The following is a 25,861-nucleotide window of genomic DNA, read 5'->3' as shown; positions in this document are numbered from 1 at the left end:
ATTGCTGTCATGTAGCACAGCTCCGTTTTGGACAGATTTTCTCCAGGTGCAATGCCTTCCTAGTTTTCAGATGTAATGTTGAATTTCTTCAGGCTGATTTTGATCCTTGAAGCAAGATCTTCGCCCTTGATGGATGCTGCTTTCTTAAGGGAGCACGCTTTGCAGATGTGCTTAATTGTGGAGAGGGGTTTGTTTCCCTGTGATGAATTGGCCTGTATCCATCACCTTTTGTAGCCTTTTCCATTCCTGTGCTCTGGTGTTTCCATATCAGACCATAAGGCAACTAGTCGGGATACTCTCCTACTCTCCACTGTGCATCTATAGAAGTTTGTCAGCGTATTGGATGACATGCAGAATGTGCACAAACTTCTAAGAAAGTAGAGGCGCTGCTGTGTTTTCTTTGAAATGGCTTATGTGCTGATCCCAGGACAGATCCTCTGATATGATAATACCCAGGAATTTAAAGTTACTGAGTCTCACCACCTCCTAATGAGCACTGGCTCATGGACCCTCAATCTTTAATTCTCCTGTAGTCAGTAATTAGCTCTTTGGCTATATTCTAATGATCAGTTTCAGCTATATTTTAGCATTTCTGACATTGCCTCTGATACAGCTCCATCCCGCTTACTTTTAAGAATTCCATTCTATTCTTCTTTTGAAGAACATTCTATTCTTCTTTTGAAGAACATAACATTCTTCAAACTTAATGTTAACTTAATATTTGATTTTAATTCGAACTAAATTTTCTCTATCGTAACTGTCTTGACCATCTTTTATTTCTAGTATCACAAACACAAGAAAATCTTAATGCTGTCAGGCCTACTGAGTTCCTCCAGCATTTTGTTTTATTTCTAGTTTTATTGTCTCATTCCCCATACACAATTGACTTTCATCAATTAATCTCTACCTTCCAGCCCATTATATCTCCCAACCTGTTACACATCATCCCATTTGTTTTTTTTCTTCCTGCCCTTTCTCTGCGTCTTATAACCTGACTTAAAAAAACCTTTTTCTAGTTCCGATGAAACATCAGTGATTTGAAATATTAACATTTTTGCACCACAGGTGTTGCCATACTATTGACTACTTGTTGCAATTTAAATTTTTTGATAAACCTTCAGTATAAAAAGCCATAAAATATTGTAGGAAATTATGTCAATGGAAGCCTAATTTGTAATTTCTGCAGTATTTTAATTATGTTTGTTCTAGATTTGTTTGCTGAAGCTGTGCACCATTTGTTTAAAGTGTATACTTTTGTCTACCAATTACAAAGGGTTAGTTTGGTTTTGCCAGTTTGATAAAAATCTTTAATAGCAATTGTGTTGAACCACCAGCACAAAGAAATTGGTGAATCATTTGTAGGGATCTTGTGAAATTACATTTGTCAGATTTTGAGATAGTTGATTTATGATAATTTTTTGATTATCTTAATGGCTTATGACCCTCCTATCTTTCTTGTTCTTGATTCAAGATTGTTTAGTGTCATTCCCAGTACACAAGTACTGATAAGATGCAAAACTGGGCTGAGAAGTGGCAGATGGAGTTCAACCCAGATAGCCTGAGGTGGTTTACTGTATTTTGGTAGGTCAAATATGATGACAGAATATAGTATTAATGGTAAGACTCTTGGTAGTGTGGAGGATCAGAGGGATCTTGGGGTCCGAGTCCATACGACACCCAAAGCTGCTGTGCAGGTTGACTCTGTGGTTAAGAAAGCATAACCATAGAAAGGGTGCAGAGGAGATTTACAAGGATGTTGCCTAGATTGGGGAGCATGCCTTTTGAGAATAGATTGAGTGAATGGAGGATGAGAGGTGACCTTATGTGTATAAGGTGATGAGAAGCATTGATCGTGTGGCTAGTCAGAGGGTTTTTTTCCCAGGCCTGGAATGGCTAGCACAAGAGGGCACAGTTTTAAGGTGCTTGGAAGTAGGTACAGAGGAGCTGTCAGGGGTAAGTTTTTTATGCAGAGAGTGGTATGTGTGTGGAATGGGCTGCTGGCGATGGTGATGGAGGCGTATACAATAGATTTTTTTAAGAGACTCCTGAACAGGTACATGGAGCTCAGAAAAATAGAGGGCTATGGGTAACCCTAGGTAATTTCTAAGGTAAGGACATGTTTGGCACAGCTTTGTGGGCCGAAGGGTCTGTATTGTGCTGTAGGCTTTCTGTTTCTAAGTGTAAAGGAGAGCAAAATAATTGGTACTTCGGATCTGATGCAGCACAAAAAAGACCATAATAAGACAAAGAACATAATATCAGTGAAAAACACAATAAATATAAATACATAAGATAGCTTGATTGATTGTATGTCCATAAATTAATGCTAGGCACAAGAGTGTCTCTGCATAAGGTGACTGACAAGAATTGATAAAGTAGTGGTGTTTGGGGTTGTGGAAGTGTGAGTTGGTGGGTTAGTAGTGGGTGGAGGTGTTGATCAGCCTTACTGTTTGGGAAAGTAACTATTTTTGAGCCTGGTGGTTCTGGCGTGGGTGCTGCATAGCCTCCCCCGATGGGTATGGGACAAATAGATCATAGGCAGGGTGAGTAGGTTCCTTCATGACGTTACTGACTCTTTTCTGGCACCTTTCTGTATATACATCCTTGATGGTGATGCAGTATGCAGTTTTGACTACCGGTTGTAGAGTCTTCCCGTCCGCTGCAGTGCAATTTCCGTACCATGTGGCGATGCCGATTGTTAGGATGCTCCTTACTGTGCTTCTGTAGAATGATGTGAGTATTGATGTGCATGGTCCAGCGCTCTTCAATTATGTGTTAGCTGCATGCTGGAGAATATTTTTTCTGTGTATATAGTTTTGTAATAACTGTGGTATGATGTTCTGATATGCTTTAATTAGATCTGCTACACCAGTGGAATTTGGAATTAGGTTCATCTGGTTATATTTTGAGTTGTTTTTTTAAAACAATTTCATTAGTAGGAGGTCCTGATTGTATTTTGAAAGGTGTGGCAGCCAATGAACAGTATAGATGTGCAGTCTAATCCCTTGTTCCGCTTGTACTATGAGTAACATAGAAACATAGAAACATAGAAAACAGGTGCAGGAGTAGGCCATTCAGCCCTTCGAGCCTGCACCGCCATTTATTATGATCATGGCTGATCATCCAACTCAGAACCCCACCCCAGCCTTCCCTCCATACCCCCTGACCCCCGTAGCCACAAGGGCCATATCTAACTCCCTCTTAAATATAGCCAATGAACTGGCCTCAACAGTTTCCTGTGGCAGAGAATTCCACAGATTCACCACTCTCTGTGTGAAGAAGTTTTTCCTAATCTCGGTCCTAAAAGGCTTCCGCTCTATCCTCAAACTGTGACCCCTCGTTCTGGACTTCCCCAACATCGGGAACAATCTTCCTGCATCTAGCCTGTCCAATCCCTTTAGGATCTTATACGTTTCAATCAGATCCCCCCTCAATCTTCTAAATTCCAACGAGTACAAGCCCAATTCATCCAGTCTTTCTTCATATGAAAGTCCCGCCATCCCAGGAATCAATCTGGTGAACCTTCTTTGTACTCCCTCTATGGCAAAGATGTCTTTCCTCAGATTAGGGGACCAAAACTGCACACAATACTCCAGGTGTGGTCTCACCAAGGCCTTGTACAACTGCAGTAGTACCTCCCTGCTCCTGTACTCGAATCCTCTCGCTATAAATACCAGCATACCATTCGCCTTTTTCACCGCCTGCTGTACCTGCATGCCCACTTTCAATGACTGGTGTATAATGACACCCAGGTCTCGTTGCACCTCCCCTTTTCCTAATCGGCCACTATTCAGATAATAATCTGTTTTCCTATTTTTGCCACCAAAGTGGATAACTTCACATTTATCCACATTAAACTGCATCTGCCATGAATTTGCCCACTCACCCAACCTATCCAAGTCACCCTGCATCCTCTTAGCATCCTCCTCACTGCTAACACTGCCACCCAGCTTCGTGTCATCCGCAAACTTGGAGATGCTGCATTTAATTCCCTCATCCAAGTCATTAATATATATATTGTAAACAACTGGGGTCCCAGCACTGAGCCTGCGGTTCCCCACTAGTCACCACCTGCCATTCTGAAAAGGTCCCGTTTATCCCCACTCTTTGCTTCCTGTCTGCTAACCAATTCTCCACCCACACCAATACCTTACCCCCAATACCGTGTGCTTTAAGTTTGCACACTAATCTCCTGTGTGGGACCTTGTCAAAAGCCTTTTGAAAATCCAAATATACCACATCCACTGGTTCTCCCCTATCCACTCTACTAGTTACATCCTCAAAAAATTCTATGAGATTCGTCAGACATGATTTTCCTTTCACAAATCCATGCTGACTTTGTCCGATCATTTCACCACTTTCCAAATGTGCTGTTATCACATCCTTGATAACTGACTCCAGCAGTTTCCCCACCACCGACGTGTAAGTTGATTGTTCAACTCAATCAATCATTCTAAAAATCCTGGAGCATTTCTGTTCACTTCTTAAACAAAAAATCTTTGCAATTTTGTTAAGGATAATCCTCTCAAATTCTAGGTATGGAAATTCAAAGGTAAACAAGTTCTTCAAGATGCTGCCAGATGTATCCATAGTAATCAGTGCAGGATTACAGCCCTCTATAAATACTTTCGAAATTCCATGTGAAAGTCCATGTGTATGCAGAAACAACTTCCAAGGGCAGATAACTCGGAATGATGGTGTCTATTTAAATAGTAACGACTTTGAAAGGGAACTACTGACAGATGTGCGGTACTGCAAATTTACTTACCATGCTAAGCAATAGTGGTTGTCATCTTTGGTCACTTAATCAATTTAGCATCTTTTAGATGAAATGCCCTGTTAGTTTTAATGCTCATAGGAAACTAAAACTGACAGGAGAGAAATGAAGTTTTGTTGATATTGTCAGACTTAACAGCAAAGTAATGAATGACCTTATGACTCTGGATTTGTTTGAATTAGCCAAACCTACATAGACCTGTGCCCCTGACACATTGCAGATACCTTTTGTGCTGTCAGTTTATATCTCTATAACGCCATTGGATTTGCATTCTTGTCAGTCTTGTGAAAGAGTGGTGTTATGTATGCATTATAACTTTGTAAGAGTGGTGAATGGAGATTAGAAGTTTTCTGAATGCATTAAGTGCCAAATCTGTTTTACCACAGATTTTTCATTGGCTCAACTTAAAAGCTTTTCTTACAGTGATGATAAAGCAGTTCACAACATTTACACAATCATTGGGAGTGTATGAAAATTAGTTTTTATTGTATGCGCTGTAGCAAACAAAAGTATGCACTTTGTTGCAAATGTTGCATAATTCATCATTGGAACTCAGCAACACAAGATTCTGTAGATGCTGAGACCTTGAGCATGACACTCAAAATGCTGGAGGAACTTAGCAAGTCAGGCTGTATCTATGGAGAGGAATAAATAGTTGACTTATTTTTGTCAAGATCCTTCATCAGGAATTCTCACCCCAAAATGTCGACTATTTATTCCTCTCCAGAGATGCTGCCTGACTTGCGGAGTTTCTCCAGCATTTTGTGAGTGTTGCGACGGATATTCAAGCTTGTTTTTTGTCTCTTTCTGATTTAAAAGTCCCTCATCAGCTCCATCCCTGTGAAGTGATGCAGTTCGCTTGAAGCTTGTCGCCATTTCACTTTTAAATTCAAGAATAATTTATGAAAGTCCTTAAAGATTTTGATGTTTCTTCTTCAAATGCAGTTGTAGTTTGTAAAGAAATATTTTATAGGAATATTTATAAGATCTGAACTTGAGTGAATTATTAACAATTTCTTATTGGTTTACAGGAGAGGCCTCTTGACAATTTATATGGCTAACTTGGTAAGTAACTTCTTTTTTCTGAGGTTTGCTTTGCTCGGTTGCCATAAACTCTTACTGGTTGATCTTATTGTCATAAGTTTGCAGGATGGAATTTTGTTGTATTTGTTTCTAAGTTAATTTTATGGATAGTTAGCAGCTTAGTTTGGAACAGTGTTACTGTTGTATTAAACATGATTCTTACTACTTGCCAGCATGTAATGTATTAGAAACCATTTGATATTGAGGGGAAGAAAAAGCACTTCTTAAGATTCAATCCTTATGAAAATTTACATAAACCTGAGGCTGTTGTGCTGATAGTATAATTTTCTTGAAAATGAATTTTGATATAATTTGATTTTGGATATGTAACTTATTAATGAGCTATGCCAGGAGAGGAAATTGAAGCTGTTCTGTCAAGAATGGTTGCTTCTACAGATTAATGTTATTTGGGACATATGGTTTGCATCTTGAGTACTATGATGTGGGTTGTAATTGGCAGTGCATACGCAAACTTGTTATGGCACATTTTACTGATTAACTTGTGATTAATAGATGCAGAAAATCTGTTTTTTTTTGCTCCAATAAACTACACCATTTTATAGATTAAGGTGTGGAATGCGATCGTGATTTGTGTTTTGTTAACTAACTTCAAGCAGGGTAATGGTGTGATGATTCCAATTGATCTAAACTTAAACAAAATAAAAGCCACTGCTGTTGTTTCCAATCACTCTTCCAGTGACTTCTCAAAAGTGCACAGTGTTGAATAAGGTCAGGTTGGACTTCACTGTAAACAGAATTCTGCCAACACCTTCTCACCTATAGCTCACATACAAAGATACTGGAAAATTGCCAAGAACCAAGCAATAATATCACAGCATGACTCAACACCATTAGGAAGAATATTTTTAAGTAACCAATTAAAATAGTTTAATCTTTAACGTCATATGATTGACTTGAAGCAGTAGATAGTTTTTAATAAGTTGGAGCATAGCATCTGCTTCTTTGTAAATTATGGTTTCATTAAGTGTATAGTGTTAAACTGCCATGTTTTAATCATTTTAATTTCACCAACTGAAGTTCAGTTTTCCTCTTTTTCAGTGAGTGTCTTAATAAGAAATAAATTTACGGGCAAACTTTATTACATTCTCTGATATGGTAATTTTAGAACTCTAAATCAGAATCCGGTTTATTGTAACTATTATATGACATGAAATTTGTTGTTTTTAGCAGCAGTACAGTACAAACACTACAACTTACCTAAAATTATGAAATAGTGCAGAAAGAAAGGAATAATGAGGCAGTGTTTATGGAACATTCAGAAATTTGTTGGCATAGGAGGATACAGGTGTACCCCGCTTTTCAAACGTTCGCTTTACGAAACCTCACTGTTACGAAAGACCGACAGTAGTTCCCTGTTTTCGCTAACAGAAGGTGTTTTCGCTGTTAAGAAAAAGGCAGCGCGCACCCTGAGCAGCCAAGCTCCTCGCCCGGAACTGCATTCTAGCTGGTATTGCTTAAACACGTGCCTGTGAGCAGCCGTTAGCAAGATGAGTTCTAAGGTATCGGAAAAGCCTAAAAGAGCTCGTAAGGGTGTTACACCTAGCGTAAAACTAGACACAATTAAGCGTTTCGATCGTGGTGAACGAAGTAAGGACAAAATGAGTTTGGCTTGTGGAAGTTGATGAAGATGATGTTGAAGAGGTTTTGGCATCCCATGACCAAGAACTGATAGATGAAGAGCTGATGCAATTGGAAGAGGAAAGGATAACAATCGAAACTGAATGCATTAGCGAATGGACTGATAGTGAAGTCGTCCAGGATCTGAAAGTGAAGCAACTGCTTGAGATTTTCGCTGCAATGATCGCAGAAAAGTGCGACTTTAATTTTGAAAGGGTGCGTAGGTTTAGGGCATATTTGCAGGATGATTTGAGTGCTTACAAAGAACTGTATGATAGAAAAATGCGCGAGGCTAAGCAGTCAAGCATACTGTCATTTTTCAAGCCTTCCACATCAGCTACAGCAGATGACAAATCTCGACCTTCGACATGAGGCAGGCAGAGAAAGAAGAAGATGACCTGCCTGCCCTGATGGAAACAGACGATGATGAGATGACACCCCAGTGTCCCACCACCCCAACCCCGGGCCGCGGACTCGTACATTGCTGCGGAGAATGCAGTGGTAGCCGGGACACACCCAACACATCTTTAAGAATAAAGTCGAAATAAACAAAGCTAATTAATTAGGTGCCGCCCGGCACGTAAATGTCAGTCCAGATCAGAGGCAACGCAATCGGCAATTGCCTCTGATCTGGGCCAACATTTACGTGCCCGGCGGCACCTAATTATTCTGGCTTTTTTCTTAAAGATGTGTTGGGTGCGTCCGGGCTACCGCTGCACCACTGCATGCTTCGTGGATCAGTATCGGTCGGTGGCCTGGAGGTTAGGGACCACTGTACCACCCCATCCTCCGATGACTCAGCCTAACACACCATCATCAGTGTGCTCGGCACTGTCTTCCCGATTCCAGTAAGTGATACTACACTGTACATACATTATTTCTACTTTATATAGGCTGTGTATTTTTATGTGTTTTTAGTATGATTTGGCAGCTTCATAGCTTAAAGATTACTGGAGAGAGTGTTTCTGCCGAGAGCACTTGCGTGAGATTTTTGCTAAGCAGAACAGTGCGGCAATGATTGTAGAAAAGTATTTCTACTTTATACAGGCTATGTATTTATCATATCATTCCTGCTTTTACTATATGTTACTGTTATTTTAGGTTTTATGTGTTATTTGGCATGATTTGGTAGGTTATTTTTTTGGGTCTGCAAACGCTCACAAATTTTTTCCATATAAATAAATGGTAATTGCTTCTTCACTTTACGACATTCCGGCTTATGAACCGTTTCATAGGAACGCTCTACCTTCGGATGGCGGGGGAAACCTGCAAATTGTTTCTGAATCACTTGATTATGGATGCTTTGAAAATGATGAGAAATGTACACATCATCGAATAAATGATGTACAGAGTAATTTTAGAGATCCTTCTGCAGAAATCACAAAAACAAAAGCAAGTTAGCTAACATAGTTCTCAAGGCCTTAAATTCTAGAAGGTTATAATACAAATAATTTGAAGATATGTTGATTTAAGTTGGGGGAAAACTGTAGTCAGTGGACATAAGACCATAAGACAAAGGAGCAGAAGTCGGCCATTCGGCCCATCGAGTCTGCTCCGCCATTTTATCATGAGCTGATCCATTCTCCCATTTAGTCCCACTGCCCCACCTTCGCACCATAACCTTTGATGCCCTGGCTACTCAGATACCTATCAATCTCTGTCTTAAATACACCCAATGACTTGGCCTCCACTGCTGCCCGTGGCAACAAATTTCATAGATTCATCACCCTCTGGCTAAGAAATTTCTTTGCATCTCTGTTCTGAATGGGCACCCTTCAATCCTTCAGTCATGCCCTCTCGTACTAGACTCCCCCATCATGGGAAACATTCTTGTCACATCCACTCTGTCCATGCCTTTCAACATTTGAAATGTTTCTATGAGGTCCCCCCTCATTGTTCTAAACTCCAAGGAATACAGTCCAAGAGCGGACAAACGTTCCTCATATGTTAATCCTCTCATTCCTGGAATCATTCTAGTGAATCTTCACTGTACCCTCTCCAACATCAGCACATCCTTTCTTATATAAGCAGCCCAAAACAGCCCATAATACTCCGTGAGGTCTTACCAGCGCCTTATAGAGCCTCAACATCACATCCCTGCTCCTATACTCTATTCCTCTAGAAATGAATGCCAACATTGCATTTGCCTTCTTCACCACCGACTCAACCTGGAGGTTAACCTTAAGGGTATCCTGCACGAGGACTCCCAAGTCCCATTGCATCTCAGAACTTTGAATTCTCTCCCCATTTAAATAATAGTCTGCCCGTTTATTTCTTCTGCCGAAGTGCATAACCGTACACTTTCCAACATTGTATTTCATTTGCTACTTCTTTGCCCATTCTTCCAATCTATCCAAGTCTCTCCGCAGACTCTTTGTTTCCTCAGCAGTACCGGCCCCTCCACCTATCTTTGTATCATCAGCAAACTTAGCCACAAAGCCATCTATTCCATAATCCAAATCGTTGATGTACAACGTAAAAAGAAGAGGCCCTAACACGGACCCCTGTGGAACACCACTGGTAGCCGGCAGCCAACCAGAATAGGATCCCTTAATTCCCACTCTCTGTTTCCTGCCAATCAGCCTATGCCCTATCCATGTATGTAACTTTCCCATAATTTCATGGGCTCTTATCTTGTTAAGCAGCCTCATGTGTTGCACCTTGTCAAAGGCCTTCTGAAAATCCAAATATACAATATCCACTGCATCTCCCTTGTCTATCCTACTTGTGATTTCCTCAAAAAATTGTAATAGGTTTGTCAGGCAGGATTTTCCTTTAAGGAAACCATGCTGAGTTCTGCCTATCTTGCCATGTGCCTCCAGGTACTCTGTAACTTCATCTTGGCAATCGACTCCAACAACTTCCGAACCACCAATGTCAAGCTAATAGGTCTATAATTTTCTTTTTGCTTCCTTGCCCCCTTCTTAAATAGCCGAGTGACATTTGCAATCTTCCAGCCCCCGGAACCGTGCCAGAGTCTATCGACTTTTGAAAGATCATCGCTAATGCCTCCGCAATTTCCACAGCTACTTCCTTCAGAACACGAGGGTGCATTCCATCTGGTCCGGGAGATTTATCTACCCTTAGACTATTCAGCTTCCTGGGTACTTTTTCTGTTGTAATTATGACTGCACACACTTCTCTTTCCTGCCACCCTTGAGTGTCCGGTATACTGCTGATGTCTTCCTTAGTGAAGACTGATGCAAAATACTTGTTCAGTTCCTCTGCCATCTCCTTATCTCCCATTACAATTTCTCCAGCATCATTTTCTATCGGTCCTATATCTACTCTCAACTGCCTTTTACTCTTTATATACTTGAAAAAGCTTTTAGTATCCTCTTTTTTTAAATATAATTTTTATTGAGTTTTCAAAGTGATACATGAGAAAATAATATCTACCCTCCCCCCTCCCCTTAACCCTCCCCCCCGATATATACTCCTACCTAAAGAGAAAAGAAAAAAAGAAAAAGAAAAAAAAAGAACTGCCTGAATATTGGAAGGTTTGTACATGCTCCATGGGATAAAAATAAATTTAATATATATTTGTTACTTTCCCCCAAGGAACCAAGAACTCCATCATCGAAGCTATAAATAAAGGCTCCAAATATTCAAAAATGTTTTGTATTTATCTCTTAAAATCTAAAACATTACTTAGCTTCTCAACTCTCATTGTTCCCTGGGGAATCTCTTTGAACTTCACCATGTTGCTATGTGTTTCCCTCCCAATCATCCAGGCAAAAAGAAAAAAAAAGATAGATAAGATACAAAAAAAAGAAAAAAACAAAATACCCCCCCCCCCACTAATGTTGTGAATGAAAAGATACACAATACTACCCCCCTCCATTGTGCGGGTCGTGGCTATTGCCACGCTTGCACACATGAATAACGTAGCAATTGGTCAGTGTTTCTTCCAGCTCCCCCGTAACAAAAAATTGTATATATATATAAAAAAATTAATGTCATTATTCCCAGCTAATATTCCTCAAATTTTAACCTTTCTTCCCCTCCCTCATATAATTAATAATATATGTATATATTCATCTGCCTAAAAATCCAACAGGCCTAATCCTTGATCCAGTCTTCATCTTCAATCCATCTCGCTCCCCTAGGCTTGTTCTTGTATCTGATGAATATTCAAAGAATCTCGCACAAACTCCTCCGTTTTCCAGTTATCTTCAAAAAATCTTTTTTCTCCACCAGGCAAAAAAATCTTCAAGGTTGCAGGATAACGCAATGTAAATTGATAACCGTGATCCCACAGGGCTTTTTTCACTGGATTAAATTTCTTCCTTCACTTCAAAAGTTCATAACTTATGTCAGGGTAGAAAAAGATTTTCTTCCCTTCTATCATCAGTGGCCCTTTTCTCAGCTTGGGCAGTCGCCTGTAGAATCCTTTCTTTGTCTTCAAATGTTAAGAATTTTATTAAAATTGATCATGGATATTGGTCATCTTGTGGTTTTGGTCTTAGAGCTCTATGTACCCGCTCAATTTCAATTGATCGGTCTTCCTCTTTCATTTGCAAGGTTTTCGGGATCCATCTTTGAAAAAATTCTATTGGATTATCTCCCTCTATACCTTCTTTAAGACCAACAATTTTAATGTTATTACGTCTACTAAAATTTTCCAACACGTCCACTTTCTCCAAGAGTCGATTTCTTTCCGTGTTCCAGACAAGCACATCATTTTCTATTTTTTCCACTCTATCATTAATATGCTCCATTGTTCTCTCCATCTTCTGAAGTTTCTTATCCATTTTATTCTGTCTTTTCATAGCTTTATTATAGCACATCTTCATGTCTCTAAGCTCTGTTCTCAATTTTCTTAGTTCAGCCCGTTAATCGCAATAAAGCCTCTCCTATGTCTCCGTCGTCTCCTTTACTTCCAGTCTCTTCCAGTTCTTCCTCCTCCTCTTCATCTGTATTCTCTGTGATATCCAATTCTGACTCTGAGTCACTTTCAGTTGCAGTGGCCGTCGGTTCTTGTAGTTTAAGTTGTGTCGATTTGCGCATGTGTACTTCTTTGCGCATGTGCAATTCCGGCATCTTCTTCCGAGAGACCGCTACCACCGCCATTGCCCCCTGTTCTTCTACGCCAGAGATAATATGCGTCTCCTCCGAAGGAGATCCAACCTGAGTCCGAGGCTCCATCGCTGCAGTAGGCCCTTTTTTCTTCCCATCTTGCGGCGACTTCACAACAGACTTCTTCTGTTGCGGTTTACGAGGCATATCGTAGAGTAGTCTTACGTAGTTTATAAGTAGTTTTCGGAAAGTATTCATTAACTTTACTTTGTTTAAACGGTACTTTGCTGATTTTTTTACGGGAGAGCTGGATTTACACGTCTCAATCCCATGTCATCACGTGACGCCCCCCCTTAGTATCCTTTTTGATATTATTTGCTAGCTTCATTACATAGTTAATCTTATCCCTCCTAATGACCTTCTTAGTTTCCTTTTGTAAGCTTTTAAAAACTTCCCAATCCTCTGTCTTCCCACTAATTTTTGCTTCCTTGTATGCCCTCTCCTTTGCTTTAAATTTGGCTTTGACTTCTCTTCTGCCGTCCTTCCCACTGGTGTCCCTTTCCAGTCAGCTTTGGCCAGTTCCTCTCTCATGCCACTGTAATTTCCTTTACTCCACTGAAATACTGACACATCAGATTTCGGCTTCTCTTTTTCAAATTTCACAGTGAACTCAATCATGTTATGATCACTGTCTCCTAAGGGTTCCTTCACCTCAATCTCTCTAATCACCTCCAGTTCATGACACAATACCCAATCCAGTACAGCCGATCCCCTAGTGGGCTCAACAACAAGCTGTTCTAAAAAGCCATCTCACAGACATTCTACAAATTCTCTCTCCTGAGATCCAGTGCCGACCTGATTTTCCCAATCCACTCACATGTTAAAATCCCTCACAATTATCATAACACTGCCCTTCTGACAAGTCTTTGCTATTTCCTGTTGTAATTTGTAGTCCACATCACTGCAGCTGTTTGGAGGCCTGTATATAACTGCCATCAGGGTCCTTTTACCCCTGCGATTTCTTAGCTCAACCCATAAAGATTCTGCACCTTCCGATCCTATGCCACCTCTTTCTAATGATTTACTATCATTTCTTACCAATAAAGCCACGCCACGTCCTCTGCTTACCTGCCTATCCTTCCGATACACTGTGTATCCTTGGACATTGAGCTCCCAGAGACATGCATCCTTTAGCCACGTCTCAGTGATGGCCACAATATCATACCTGCTAATCTGTAGCTGTATGATAAGATCATCCACTTTATTCCTTATGCTGTGTGCATTTAAGTGTAACACCTTAAGACCAGTATTTAGTACTTTTTGCTTTGATTGCACTGCAACTCATCCCAATGGCTGCAAATTTGCCCCCATCACCTGCCTGTCTTTCCTGACATCTTTACTGCTCACTATCTTAGATTTATTTCTGTTTTCCCCTTCCTCCGCTCTATCATTCCAGTTCTCAACACCCTGTGAAATTAGTTTAAACCTTCCCTAACAGCTGTGTTAAACTTTCCTGCCAGGATATTGGTCACCTTCCGGTTCAGGTGTAACCTGTCCTTTTTGAACAAGTCATACTTCCCCCAGAAGAGATCCCAATGATCCAAGAATCTGAAGCCCTGCCCCCTGCACCAGTCTCTTGGCCTTGCATTCATCTGACTGATCCTACTATTCTTGCCCTCCCTAGCACGTGGCACAGGTAGCAATCCCGAGTGGCACAGGATCCTGGAGGTCCTGCTTGTCAGCTTTCTTCTTGACTCCTGGAAATCTCTCTTCAGGACCTCTTCCCTTCTCCTATCTATGTCATTGTTACCAACATGTACCAGGACAACTGGCTGCTCGCCCTCTCCCTTCAGAATTTTCTGGACCCGATCCGAGACTTCCCGTATTCTGGCACCTGGGAGGCAACACACCATGTGGGTATCTCTATCAGGCTCACAGAGTCTCCTGTCTGTTCCCCTGACTATGGAATCCCCTATGACTACCGCATTCCTCTTCTCCCTCCTTCTCTCCTACACAACAGTGCCAGGCTCAGTGCCAGAGACCTGGTCACCGTGGGCGTCCCCTGTCAGGTCATCCCCCTCAACAGCATCCAGAACAAGATAATTGTTGCTGAGGGGGACAGCCACAGGAGTGCTCTCCACTATCCGGGCATTTCCCTTCCCTCTCCTGACAGTCACCCAGTTTTTTGACCCCTATAGCCTTGGGATGACTACCTCCCTGTAGCTGCTGTCTATCACCTCTTCACTTTCCCTGATAAGCAGTAGGTCATCAAGCTGCAGCTCCAGATCCCTAACACGGCCTCTGAGGAGCTGCATCTCGGTGCACCTGGCGCAGATGTGGCCATCAGGGAGGCTGAAGGTCTCCCAGGATTCCCACATCTGACACCCTGAACAAAGCACTAACCCTGCAGGCATGCTATCTAATTCTGCAGGAATGAAACAGGAAAAATAAGTCTACTCACCCACTTACCTCACCAAACCAGACTAACGTTTTAAACCATTAGCTCGTACCGTTAGCTGTGTGAGCCCTGCTGTTGCTGTCTGTCCGGGCCGATTCGCCAAGGGGAAAATAAGAGTTGGTGCCTCGCTCTCGCCTCTTCCCGTTACTGCCGAAGCCCTTTGAAGCCAAAGCCCTACACTCTGCTGCCAGTCACTCTGCTGCCTGCTGTATAGGGTGGTCTCCTTTTTAAACTCTCCGCGCTGTCCTGTCTACGTCACGCGCCTACGCAGTCTCGTCCTTCTTACACTCGAAGAAGTTTTTTAAAGAACTGCCTTCTTTCAGAATTCAGCTCCCACGCTGCTCTGCTTGTCCCGATCCAAAATAAAAGATCCAAACATCTGAAAAGAAAATAAAAAATATTTGAAAAGCTCAGTAAGTCAGGCAGCATCTGTACAAAGAGAAATGGTGAACGTTTTGAGTCTGCAATTCTTGGTTGGGACTCCTTCAGTTCTAGTTGTTACTACTTTGAAATGGAACTTAGAGGCATTCAGACCGAAAGGCTTGAACTGAGAGCTCACTGGCTTTTCAGATTTTTAAAGATATATAAGGACTAAAATAGAGGCAAGAGTACCAGGGCCAGTTGGACCTCACCCTAGAGTTCAGACAGATGTAGTAGAAGTTGTACCATGTAGGTTAAATTGGTCATTGTAATTTGTCCTGTGATTAGGTTAGGGTTAAATTGGGGTTGTCAGGGGTTGCTGGGTGGTGCTGCTTGAGGGGCAGTAAGGACCTATTCTGCGCTGTATCTATAAATAAAATAAATAAATAAGTAATTTCTGTATGGGGAGCAAATTCAGAAATCAATGGTGCACAGGGACCTGGGAATACTTGTGAAGGATTCTCTAAACGCTAACTTGAGGGTTGAATCAGTGGTAAAGGAGACAAATGCAATGTTAACATTCATTTCAAGAGGACTATAATATATAAGCAAGGATGTAATGTTGAGGCTTTATAAGGTATTGGTCAGGCCACACTTGGAGTATTGTTAGCAGTTTTGGGCCCCCTATCAAAGAAAAGATGTGCTGGCATTGGTGTGAGTCCAGAGAAATTTCTTGAGAATGGTCCCAGGAGGAAAAGGGTTAATGATTGAGGAGTGTTGGATGGCTCTGGGCCTGTACTTACTGGAGCTTAGAAGAATTGGGGGGGGGGGGCGGTGGATCTCATTGAAACTTATGAAATATTGAAAGGCCTGGATAAAGTTGATATGAAGAGGATGTTTTTTATAGTGAGGGAATTCAGGACTTGAGGGCACAACTCAGATTTGAGGGACGTCCATTTAGAACAAAGGAAGAATTTCTTTAGCCAGATGACAGTTATTCTGAATTTCATTGCTACAGGTGGCTATGGAGGCCAAGTTGTTGGGTATATTTAAAGTGGTGGTTGATTAGATTTTGCTTAGTAGATGCGTCAGAAGTAACAGGGAGAAGGCAAGAGAATAGGTTGAGAGGAATAATAAATCCTCCGTGAAGGAATGACAGAGCAAACCCAATCGCCAAAATGGCCTAATTCTGGTACAATTTTTTATAGTTAGTCCCAGGGCTTACAATAAGTAACAAGAATGGTGTAATATCTTCACCCTCATAGGTGGTAGTTAATAGTCAACTAGTATGTAAAAAGGACATTGTTCACAAAATAACTATTCGTAAAGAATGGCAAAAATGCAGATTAAAAAAATTATAACTTTCCCAAAATTGATGTTGAGTATTAGCTGAATTTTGTCTCTGAATTGTAAGGTATAGGTTAAGAATGGCGGAGCAATCTCGATAAGCTGAATGGCCTAATTCTGCTCCTATGTCTTACCTACTCTTACCTAATGTATTATATATGGGGTAATCTAACTGAGTAATTTGAAATGATTAAAGGTGTTGATATTCTACCCATAGAGGTCCTCTGAGGACTGCACCTTAAAAAAAAGTAGTTTTACAGTCCTTACTTTAATCAACTCCTTTTTTTAGGCTTGCTATTAGAGTTTAGACTTCTTTTAAAAAGTTGACAGAAGACAGCACATTTTCAAACAAGGTGTAATGGAATTGTTGAACTTATTGCTGTAAAATATAGGTAAATTGAAAATTTCAATACTTTTTTGTTGGCAAACGTATGAAGTATTACACAATGAGGCAATCATTCAGTTAAAATACTAGTCAGCCATGATATGTGGAACAGGCTCAAAATGCCAAAGGGCTTCTGCCTCTATGCTCCTATGATAGCAGGATTGACTCAGACGAAGTGAAATGCACATTGATGTGAAGTCACTCAATTTGTTCAAGGTCATCAGGTTAACTTAAATAATTTGTTCACCCACTAAAAACTTTATTAATATCATAATCTGTACACTCAGACCCTGTATAATGCTACCTTGCATAGTGCTGATTTATTACAATGTGGTTATTCAATTCTTTATTGAAATATTTAAAAAATGACAAAGATTCATTCTAAGCACTTAAAACTTCACAAGACCAGCCACCATTACAGTAAATGTTCAATCAATCAATGACAGCTTTAGATACGCTTTGAGCTACTCACAGCCAATCACATATCAGTTCATGCTCTGTTTCCTGTGTGTGTGTAAGCATTCTTGCTCCCTTGCCAACTTATTCCATTTTTTTTCACCAGTGAGGGTAGTACATCTAAGATGTCTAGGGAAAGCATTAGTATGGATGTGAAACTGCAAGTGATTCGGCATTTGGAAGCTGCTGAGCATCAGATTGATGTTGGCGCCTTTTTGAAATTGGCTACATCGACAATCAGAACAATTATAAAATCTGCAGCCAAGACAAAAGCTTCTACAATGATGATCGCAAAGTTATCATTGACAAAGATGACTCATTCAAGGAGCCATTTGATTGAAAATATAGAAACTAGACAAAATATATGGGAAGATGACCAAACACAATGAAACATGCCCCTAAGCCAGCTGATAATAATGGAAAAGGCAAGGAGCATCTTCAACCATATTCAAGAAGAAGAAGATACGTCGACAACCAGCAGAGATTGGTTTGATAGATTTAAGCAGTGCAGTAAACTCCATAGCATACGTATCTCTGGTGAAGTGGCTTGTGCAGACAGCAAGGCAGCCCAGGATTTTCTTGTAACGCTGAAGGCCATAATCGAAAAGGACAATTATCCTCCCGAGCTTGTTTTCAATGTGAATGAAATAGGCCTATTTTGGAAAAGAATGCCTTCTCGTACTTACATCTGCCGAGAAGAGAAACGTGCATCTGGGTTCAAGGCTGCAAAGGACTGGTTAACTCTCTAAAGGTGACTTTATGTTAATGCCTATGATCGTGTATTACTCTGAAACACCACGAGTAATGAATGGCATTTTAAAATCCAGTCTACCATTGATTTGGAAATCAAACAAGAAAGCCTGGGTGATGATTGATGTTTTCCAAAATTAGTTTGTTCCTTACATTTTTGTCCAGCAGTGAAGAGGTATTGTGAGGAGCATGACCTGAATCTAGAGCATTGTTGGTGCTTGATAATGCCCCAGGCCACCCTGAGAATCTTGACATGCTTTGGACCTGGATACCTGTAGAAGTGATTTACCTTCCACCCAGCACCACTTCATTACACCAACCAATGGATCAAGGAGTAATAGTGAATTTTAAAGCCTACTACCTTCATTGCACATTCAAGCAACTTGTAGAGGAAACAGAAGGTTAAAATAAACAATCCATCAGGTAATTTTGAAAAACTACAACATCATGAAAGCTGTAGACAATATCAGAGCAGCTTGGGATGAAGTAACTTTAAACTGCATGAATGGAGTATGTTAGAAGTTAAGGAGAGAAGCATGCACCAGCATCCTAGGATTTCAGGTGGAATTAGTCATTCAAAACATTGTTGAACTGGCCATTGAAGTGAGATTAGAGGATGTTATGATGGTGATGTTGAAGAGTTACTGCATTCTCATGGTGAGAGCCTTAATAATGAAGAGCTTTGGGAATTGGCAGAGCATCACATCCTAGTTGAATCTGAAGACACAGATGGAGAAGAGGAAACACTAGCAAGAAACCTCACCACAAAATTCCTTAGCACTAGCATCACCATGATCACACAAATCATGGACCAGTTCATCAATAATGTCCCTGACTGAGAGCGAAGTGATAAGGCAAAGGGAGGTGTTCACGACATGATTTCCTGCTACTGAGAACGGCTTCATGAGAGGAAACTTAAGAAAAGGCAGACAAATCTTGACACCTACTTGAAGTAGAAGCCAAAATTAGAGGAGGACCCACAGCCTGGTCTCTGCTCTAAGATGTAACTACCACCCACTTCCCTCCACTGCTGCTGTGATGTGTTGCTGCTCCGCTGATGTACGGGTTAGGCCTATTTGCACGTTTGTTACTCCACGAATTACTGTATATTCATAAATAATATATCACGCATCTTGGGTTTGTTTTTTTTAAATCAGGCACTCATGTCCATTTACGTAATGTTATAATGACTCCGCATAGTGCTGATTTACATAGCCAAACATTTCTGAGGAATGTATCCTCAGCGTTAAGCAGGGTCTGAGTGTACTTTAACCCTACATGTTTTGGGCTATGTATGAACACAGCAGACACAAATGGACATTGTGAAAATACTGATCAGGCTTATTTCTGTCTGGATAATGTAATATATTACATAAAAACTATAAAAGAGTTTCATCGGATTTGGCTTCTGAAACAAAAGTGGACTTCCTATAGTTCTTTGGTCTACAGCTACCTGCATTATCATCTCTTTGGAAATGATAACAAACTAGTTTAGCTAAGTAAGTTTGAATTGTTCTCAGTATATTGCCTTTAAATTTAAAGTCTTTTTTAAAATGAGGTGAGATGGAGGGATTCATATTTGGTTCTCAAATATGATTTTAAGTGCTTTAAAAAGTGGATTGCACAGTACAACAGTCAACAATGAGTTTCCATTAGAAATGGAAGTTTAAAAGGAAACATACAGTCACTGGCAATCTGAAATTTTAGCAGATCAAGCAACATTTGTGGAAAATGAAGCAGTTGATATTCCTTTCTGGGACTCTTAGTTGGAACCAGGAAAGAGAGAAAATTAGTTAGTTTTCAGTAGCAGAGAAGGTAGTATGGAATGGGTAGAACAGAATATGTATGATAGAATGAGACCAAATAGAATCAGATTATGCTGTGTTGTCTGTTTTATGTGTTACTAATAGCATGACTGTGGGACATGCACTTCAAGCTAGTTGCTAATAGAAAGAGGAATTTCTGAGCCAAAATGATGTGAAGTACAAATATCCAGTTTTGAAACAGACAGAGCGAAAGAGCAAGTGTCCTGAAGTTGGAGTATTCGGTATTGTCCAGAACACTGCACATGCCCAGATCGAAGATAAGTATTGTTACAGGAGACTACATACAGGCCAGAATGGGGTAGAGAATTATAGTGGTTGACAACTGGAAGCTCCAGCTGAATATAGGTTCTTTGCAAAGTGATCACAAAGTGAGCATTGTGGAGATCCGTTTGGAACATAGATTGCAGTACACTAGATTGGAAAAAGTGTGAGTGAATTGCAGCTTCACCCGGAAAGACTTGGATCCCGGGATGGTGTGAATGAAAGAAATGAAAGTACAGGTATTGCATTGTCTGTGGCACATGGGAAGTGTAATAATATGAGTGGATAGTGAGGGTTGGGGGCAGATGAGCAGACCTGGGAGTTGAAAAGGGAGTGATCCTTTCGAAATATTGAAAGGGGATGGGAGAAGAGTGTGTTTTTTTGATGGCGTTCACAGAAGTTGTGAAAGATGTTTCATTAAATGTAGAGGTAGGTAAGGTGAAGACCTGGAGAACTCTGATCTAGCTTTATGGTGAGAGCCGGTCAAAGAACTTTATTCTCTATGGTCAAATCATAATCTGGTTTATTATCACTGACATACGTACAGCCAGTGGCCATTTTAGGTTAATCTGTATACCTCATTAATGCAAATATCAAACTAGCCAATCGTGGCAGCAAATCAATGGATGCTGATATGGTCAAGAGGTTCATTTGTTGTTCAGACCAGATATCAGAATGTTGAAGGAATGTGATCTATGTGAATTTAACCATGGAATGATTATTGGTGCCAGACAGGGTGGTTTAATATCTCAGAAACTGCTGATCTCCTGGGATTTTCATGCAAAACAGTCTCTAGAGTTTACAGAGAATGGTGCAAAAAAAAAAATCCATCTGTGGGTGAAAATGAGAGAGGTCAGAGGAGAATAGTCAGACAGGTTCAAGCTGACAGGAAGGTGACAGTAACTTTAAATAACCACATGCTATACCAGTAGTGTGCAGAAGAGCATCTCTGAAAGCACAACATGTCGAATCTTGAAGTGGATGGGTTTTAGCAGCAGAAAATTCCTGCACCTAATATAGTGGCCACCAAGTGCATACTGTGGAGTATGTTGCTAATGACAGCAGAACAGTGCAAAACATACAATATACTACATGTTACAGTAGAAATTAAAAAATAAATAAGTAGTGTGAAATGAGAGCAAAGTAATGAAGTAGTGTTCATGGGTTCATGCACCATTCGGAAATCTGATGGTGGAGTGGATGAAGTTGTTTCTAAAATGCTGAATGTGTTTCTTGAGAGTGTGCATCTCCTCCTTGTTTAGAAGAGGATATGTCCTTGGTGGTGGGGGCCTTTCATGTTTTGTTAAGGCATTGTCTTTTGAAGATGCCTGTAAAGGAACTGATCTTGGTTACAGTCCTCTGCAGCTTTTTTTGATCCTGTGCAATGGCCCTTCCATATCAGCTGGTGATGCAACCAGTTAGGATGTTCTCCACAGTACATCGGTGGAAATTTACTAGGTTCTTTGGTGACATACCAGATCTCTGCAATCTCCTCATGACATATAGATGCCGGTGTGCCTTCTTCATAGCTGCATTAATATGTTGGGCCCAGGATAGATTTTCAGATATGTTGCCACCCAGGAATTGAAACTGCTCGCCCTTTCCAATGCTGATCCACTGATGAGGACTTGTATATGTTCCCTTGACTTCCCCTTACTGAAGTTCACGATCGATTCCTTGGTCTTGCTGACGTAGAGTGCAAGTTTTGTTGTTCTGGCACCATTCGATAAGATATCTACGTACCTCATTCCTTTACGTCGCCTCTTTACCATCTGAGATTCTTCTGACAACAGTTGTGCAATCAGTGAATTTATATATCGTGTTTAGCCATACAGAGTAGAGAAATGGACTAAACACACATTCTCAAGTTGTAGCTATTAATTATATTTTGTCAGTGAAGAGAAGATGTTATTTCCGATCTGCACTTACTGTGGTTTCCCAATGTGGAAGTTAAGGATCCAGTTGCAAAAGCAGCTACAGAAGCCCATGTTTTGAAGCTTATTGATTAGTACTGAGGGGATAATAGTGTTGAACACTGAGCTGTAATCAATAAACAGCAACCTGATGTAAGTGTTGCTGTTGTCAGGTGGTTAAAGGCTGAGTAGAGTGCCAGTGAAATTGCATCCGCTGTGGGCCTATTGTGGTGGTGGGAAAATTGCAAAAAGTCCAGGTCCTTGTTTAAGAAGAAATTAATTCTAGCCATGACCAACCTCTCAAAACACTTAATCATAGTAGATATGAGTGCAAATGGGCAATAGTTGTTGACACATCTCACCCTGCTCTTCTTGGGCACTGGTATGATTGATATCCTTTTGAAGCAAGTGAGAACCTCCATCTGCAACAGTGAGAAATTGAAGAAGCCCTTGGAAACTCCAGCCAGTTGGTTGGCACAGGTTTTCAGTGCCCTACCTGGAACACCATCAGAGTCTATCACCTTGCTCACACTCGTGAAAGATGTTTTGACATCGGTCTCTGTCTCAGAACAGTTCTGTAAACAGACATGTAGACCACGATCCCATTTACAAGCCAATACAGGCGTATTTCTAGACCACAACATACGAAGTTTGCCACACAATCAAGTAGTGATGAGACTAACTCCCTACAACACACACAAAAAATGCTGGTGAATGCAGCAGGCCAGACAGCATCTATAGGAAGAGGTACAGTCGACGTTTCATTGGTGAAGGGTCTTGGCCCAAAACGTCGACTGTACCTCTTCCTATAGATGCTGCCTGGCCTGCTGTGTTCACTAGAACACTAGCATTTTTTTTTGTGTGTGTTGCTTGAATTTCCGGCATCTGCAGATTTCCTCGTGTTTGTGTTCCTACGACACAATTGAGTTTCTGTAATGATGACCAATCAGCTGATTGATAAATATTTGGAGGACACACCACAATTAACAGCACACTGATGATATCTCCTCATATGATGACGAAAAGTTTGCAAGTAAATTGCCAAGATTGGAGAACAACTCAACTCAACGATTGACCATCCAAGTTACACATTTTCTGAATTATTTCCATGGTTTAATGCGGCAGTTAATGAAGTTGTAGTCAGTGATTCAAATCTCCTTTCTTGGCCAAGCTATTTTGCAATATTTTCTGCATTTAAGGGAAGTCAGTCTGTCAGTGAAAATTTTAAGTATTTTTCAAAATAATTTAGATTGTGAGTAGGGTATGTTTTTAATGCACAATAAACCAGAGTTGTTACTTCACTAACTCGTGTCCCCAAAATAAATTTATTCATGGAGATTGTAATTCCTTCCAATTAATATTTTAAAATAATTATTTGTAGTGGTGATTAAAGTAGATACTAAACATTATCTACCCATTTTCTGTGCTTCAGAAATGTTTGAAGTGTTAGTTGAAAGTCTGGTTTTTCTCATCTGATTTGCTTTCTGATAATATTTCAACGTGAAGGACTGAACAGTCATTTTGAAGTCACTTCGTCTACTATATACTAAGAATTCCATTAAGCTGATCCTAATGGTTATTGACATTGGGGGCAAAATGAAGTTTTAATGAGCATGTTCAAATTTGGTGCTGAATGTAGTTGCTTCATTGCTGACCACAAGTCCAGTTCCAAATCAAACTGGGTAAAGAAAGAAAAGAAGGAAAGGAAGACTGGATAGAGAGGGATAAAAATAAAGACAAACAAAAAGTAATCATCAAGATTCTTCAACAAATAATATCTACAGTAATGAAGTTTCACATGTTATTATTTTCAGTGTTAGAGAAAACGAATTGTAGTATTTGACACTTAGTACCTTATTGAAAAGGAACTCAAGATGAAATGCTTTTGACCAACAGCTTGTGGTGATATAAATTTGATCCATGCTGTAAGTGTAGAAACTTAATGGCCATTCAGAGAACTTTCACTGGAAAACCAGGCAGCAAAATATCTTTCTTTACAAAAGCTAACAGTGGCGAGGCATGACTTTGCTGGAATTTTTAGGTACTGTATCTATGTTTTACTGTCCCTGTATCATTTGTCTGAAATTGCTGTGGTATTTGTACTTAAAAATTGTGAGTTCCATTAAGCATGTGGCTATTTTGACTGCAATTTTTGGTCATTATCTTTTAATACATAACTTGATACTCAAGGGACAGTGGAATAATGAGATGTTGAAATGCTAAGAATTATGTTTTTGAAACCTGTGCTGCACATTTGGAATCATTTAGTTGAGACAGTTGCTTATATTTGATCTATGATGTGAAATTTCACAGGAGTCTGTTGCAGTACGCTGTTAGACTTTAATTCTTAGACCTGGCTCTGTTCCTGTCGTGGCTAATGAGCCTTCTCTTTCTTAAAAAAACATTGGTGTGATAAATTTGTATTTTATGGCAGATTAATCAAGATCCATGTAATTTATTCCAGAGATCTATATCTGCTCATGCTGGCACATTTAAAGGCAATGTTATCCAAATACCCACCACACTTCCCTAATTTCTGAAGTTTCTATTCTTTCTCTGCAAGTCAAGAAGATAGAATAGGCCAGGAGACCAGTTTGCCTCAGTTGCCTTTAGTGACCAGTCAATCTAGGACAGAATGGTTTGTGCCAGTATTGAGTCTTTTTGTTGTGAAATGCTGTATGGAGTCATTTGAGGACTGGAAACCACCTACTGAGGAAAGCAACAAAACTTTCTCCTTACTTGTTAGTTATGAGCAAGAAGGGGGATTAAAACAACTTGCACTTTGAAGAATTAAAATGAAACCCAATCCTACAGGAAAATGAATGTTGCTGATTTTCTTATAACTGTACTGTAATTCCTTGCCCGCCCTTTTCTTAACATTGTACAACAGTACTGTAACATTGTACAGCTGCTCTCGGGATATAGAGAGTAACATTCAGTTTTTTGTTGCAATGTGATGACTTCATGATGGAAAAGTTTGCTGGTTTTGAAAGAAAAGAATCCACATGGTCTCGTTTGAAATAATCAATTATGATAAATTACCTATCATGATACATAATTTTTTTTGGAATGTAGTAGTTTAGTTTTATAATATTTGCATGCAACTTGTGCCTCATTGATGTAGTTAAGTTTTATAACATTTGCTTATAACTTGTGCCTCTGTATTTAGTAGTTTAATTTTATAACATAACTGGTGTCTCATTGAAGAGGTTTTATATAAAGAAAAAGTAGCAAGTTTTTTTTACCTTGAAATTATACTTTGGGCTATTTATGAACAGAAGAAGTGCAATGGCATTTTTGCCCTTTTGATTTAGTTCATGAATTTATATCTGGATATTATATATCTGGAAAAATTAGTGCAATGTCTAATGTGATTTGAAGTAGTTATATTATCTCAGATAAAATTATAATATGGATATTATGTTGGATCATAAATACTACATCACAGATTTTGTTGTATTAACACTACTATTAAGAGTCACGTCTTTGATCATTCATAATATTGGAACACATTTTAAAGAAGCTTTGACAATTTTCATACAGTTCCTCAGTACTAAAGGAGGTGGCTCTGGAAATTGCGGATGCATT

General features: G+C 40.0%; 1 protein-coding gene across 1 annotated transcript in view; it reads left to right on the top strand.

Moving 5' to 3' along the window:
- tmem135 (transmembrane protein 135) overlaps positions 1-25,861 on the top strand; it is a 429,004-nt gene that overhangs the window by 79,117 nt on the left and 324,026 nt on the right. The window contains exon 4 of the mRNA XM_063053891.1: positions 5,809-5,842. Within this exon, the coding sequence (XP_062909961.1) occupies positions 5,809-5,842 (34 nt within the window). The remainder of the gene's footprint in view (positions 1-5,808; positions 5,843-25,861) is intronic.

This window comes from Mobula hypostoma, chromosome 7, assembly GCF_963921235.1.
Source record: "Mobula hypostoma chromosome 7, sMobHyp1.1, whole genome shotgun sequence".
In the NCBI taxonomy this organism is placed as follows: domain Eukaryota; kingdom Metazoa; phylum Chordata; class Chondrichthyes; order Myliobatiformes; family Myliobatidae; genus Mobula; species Mobula hypostoma.
This window is presented reverse-complemented; position numbering and strand designations above follow the sequence as displayed.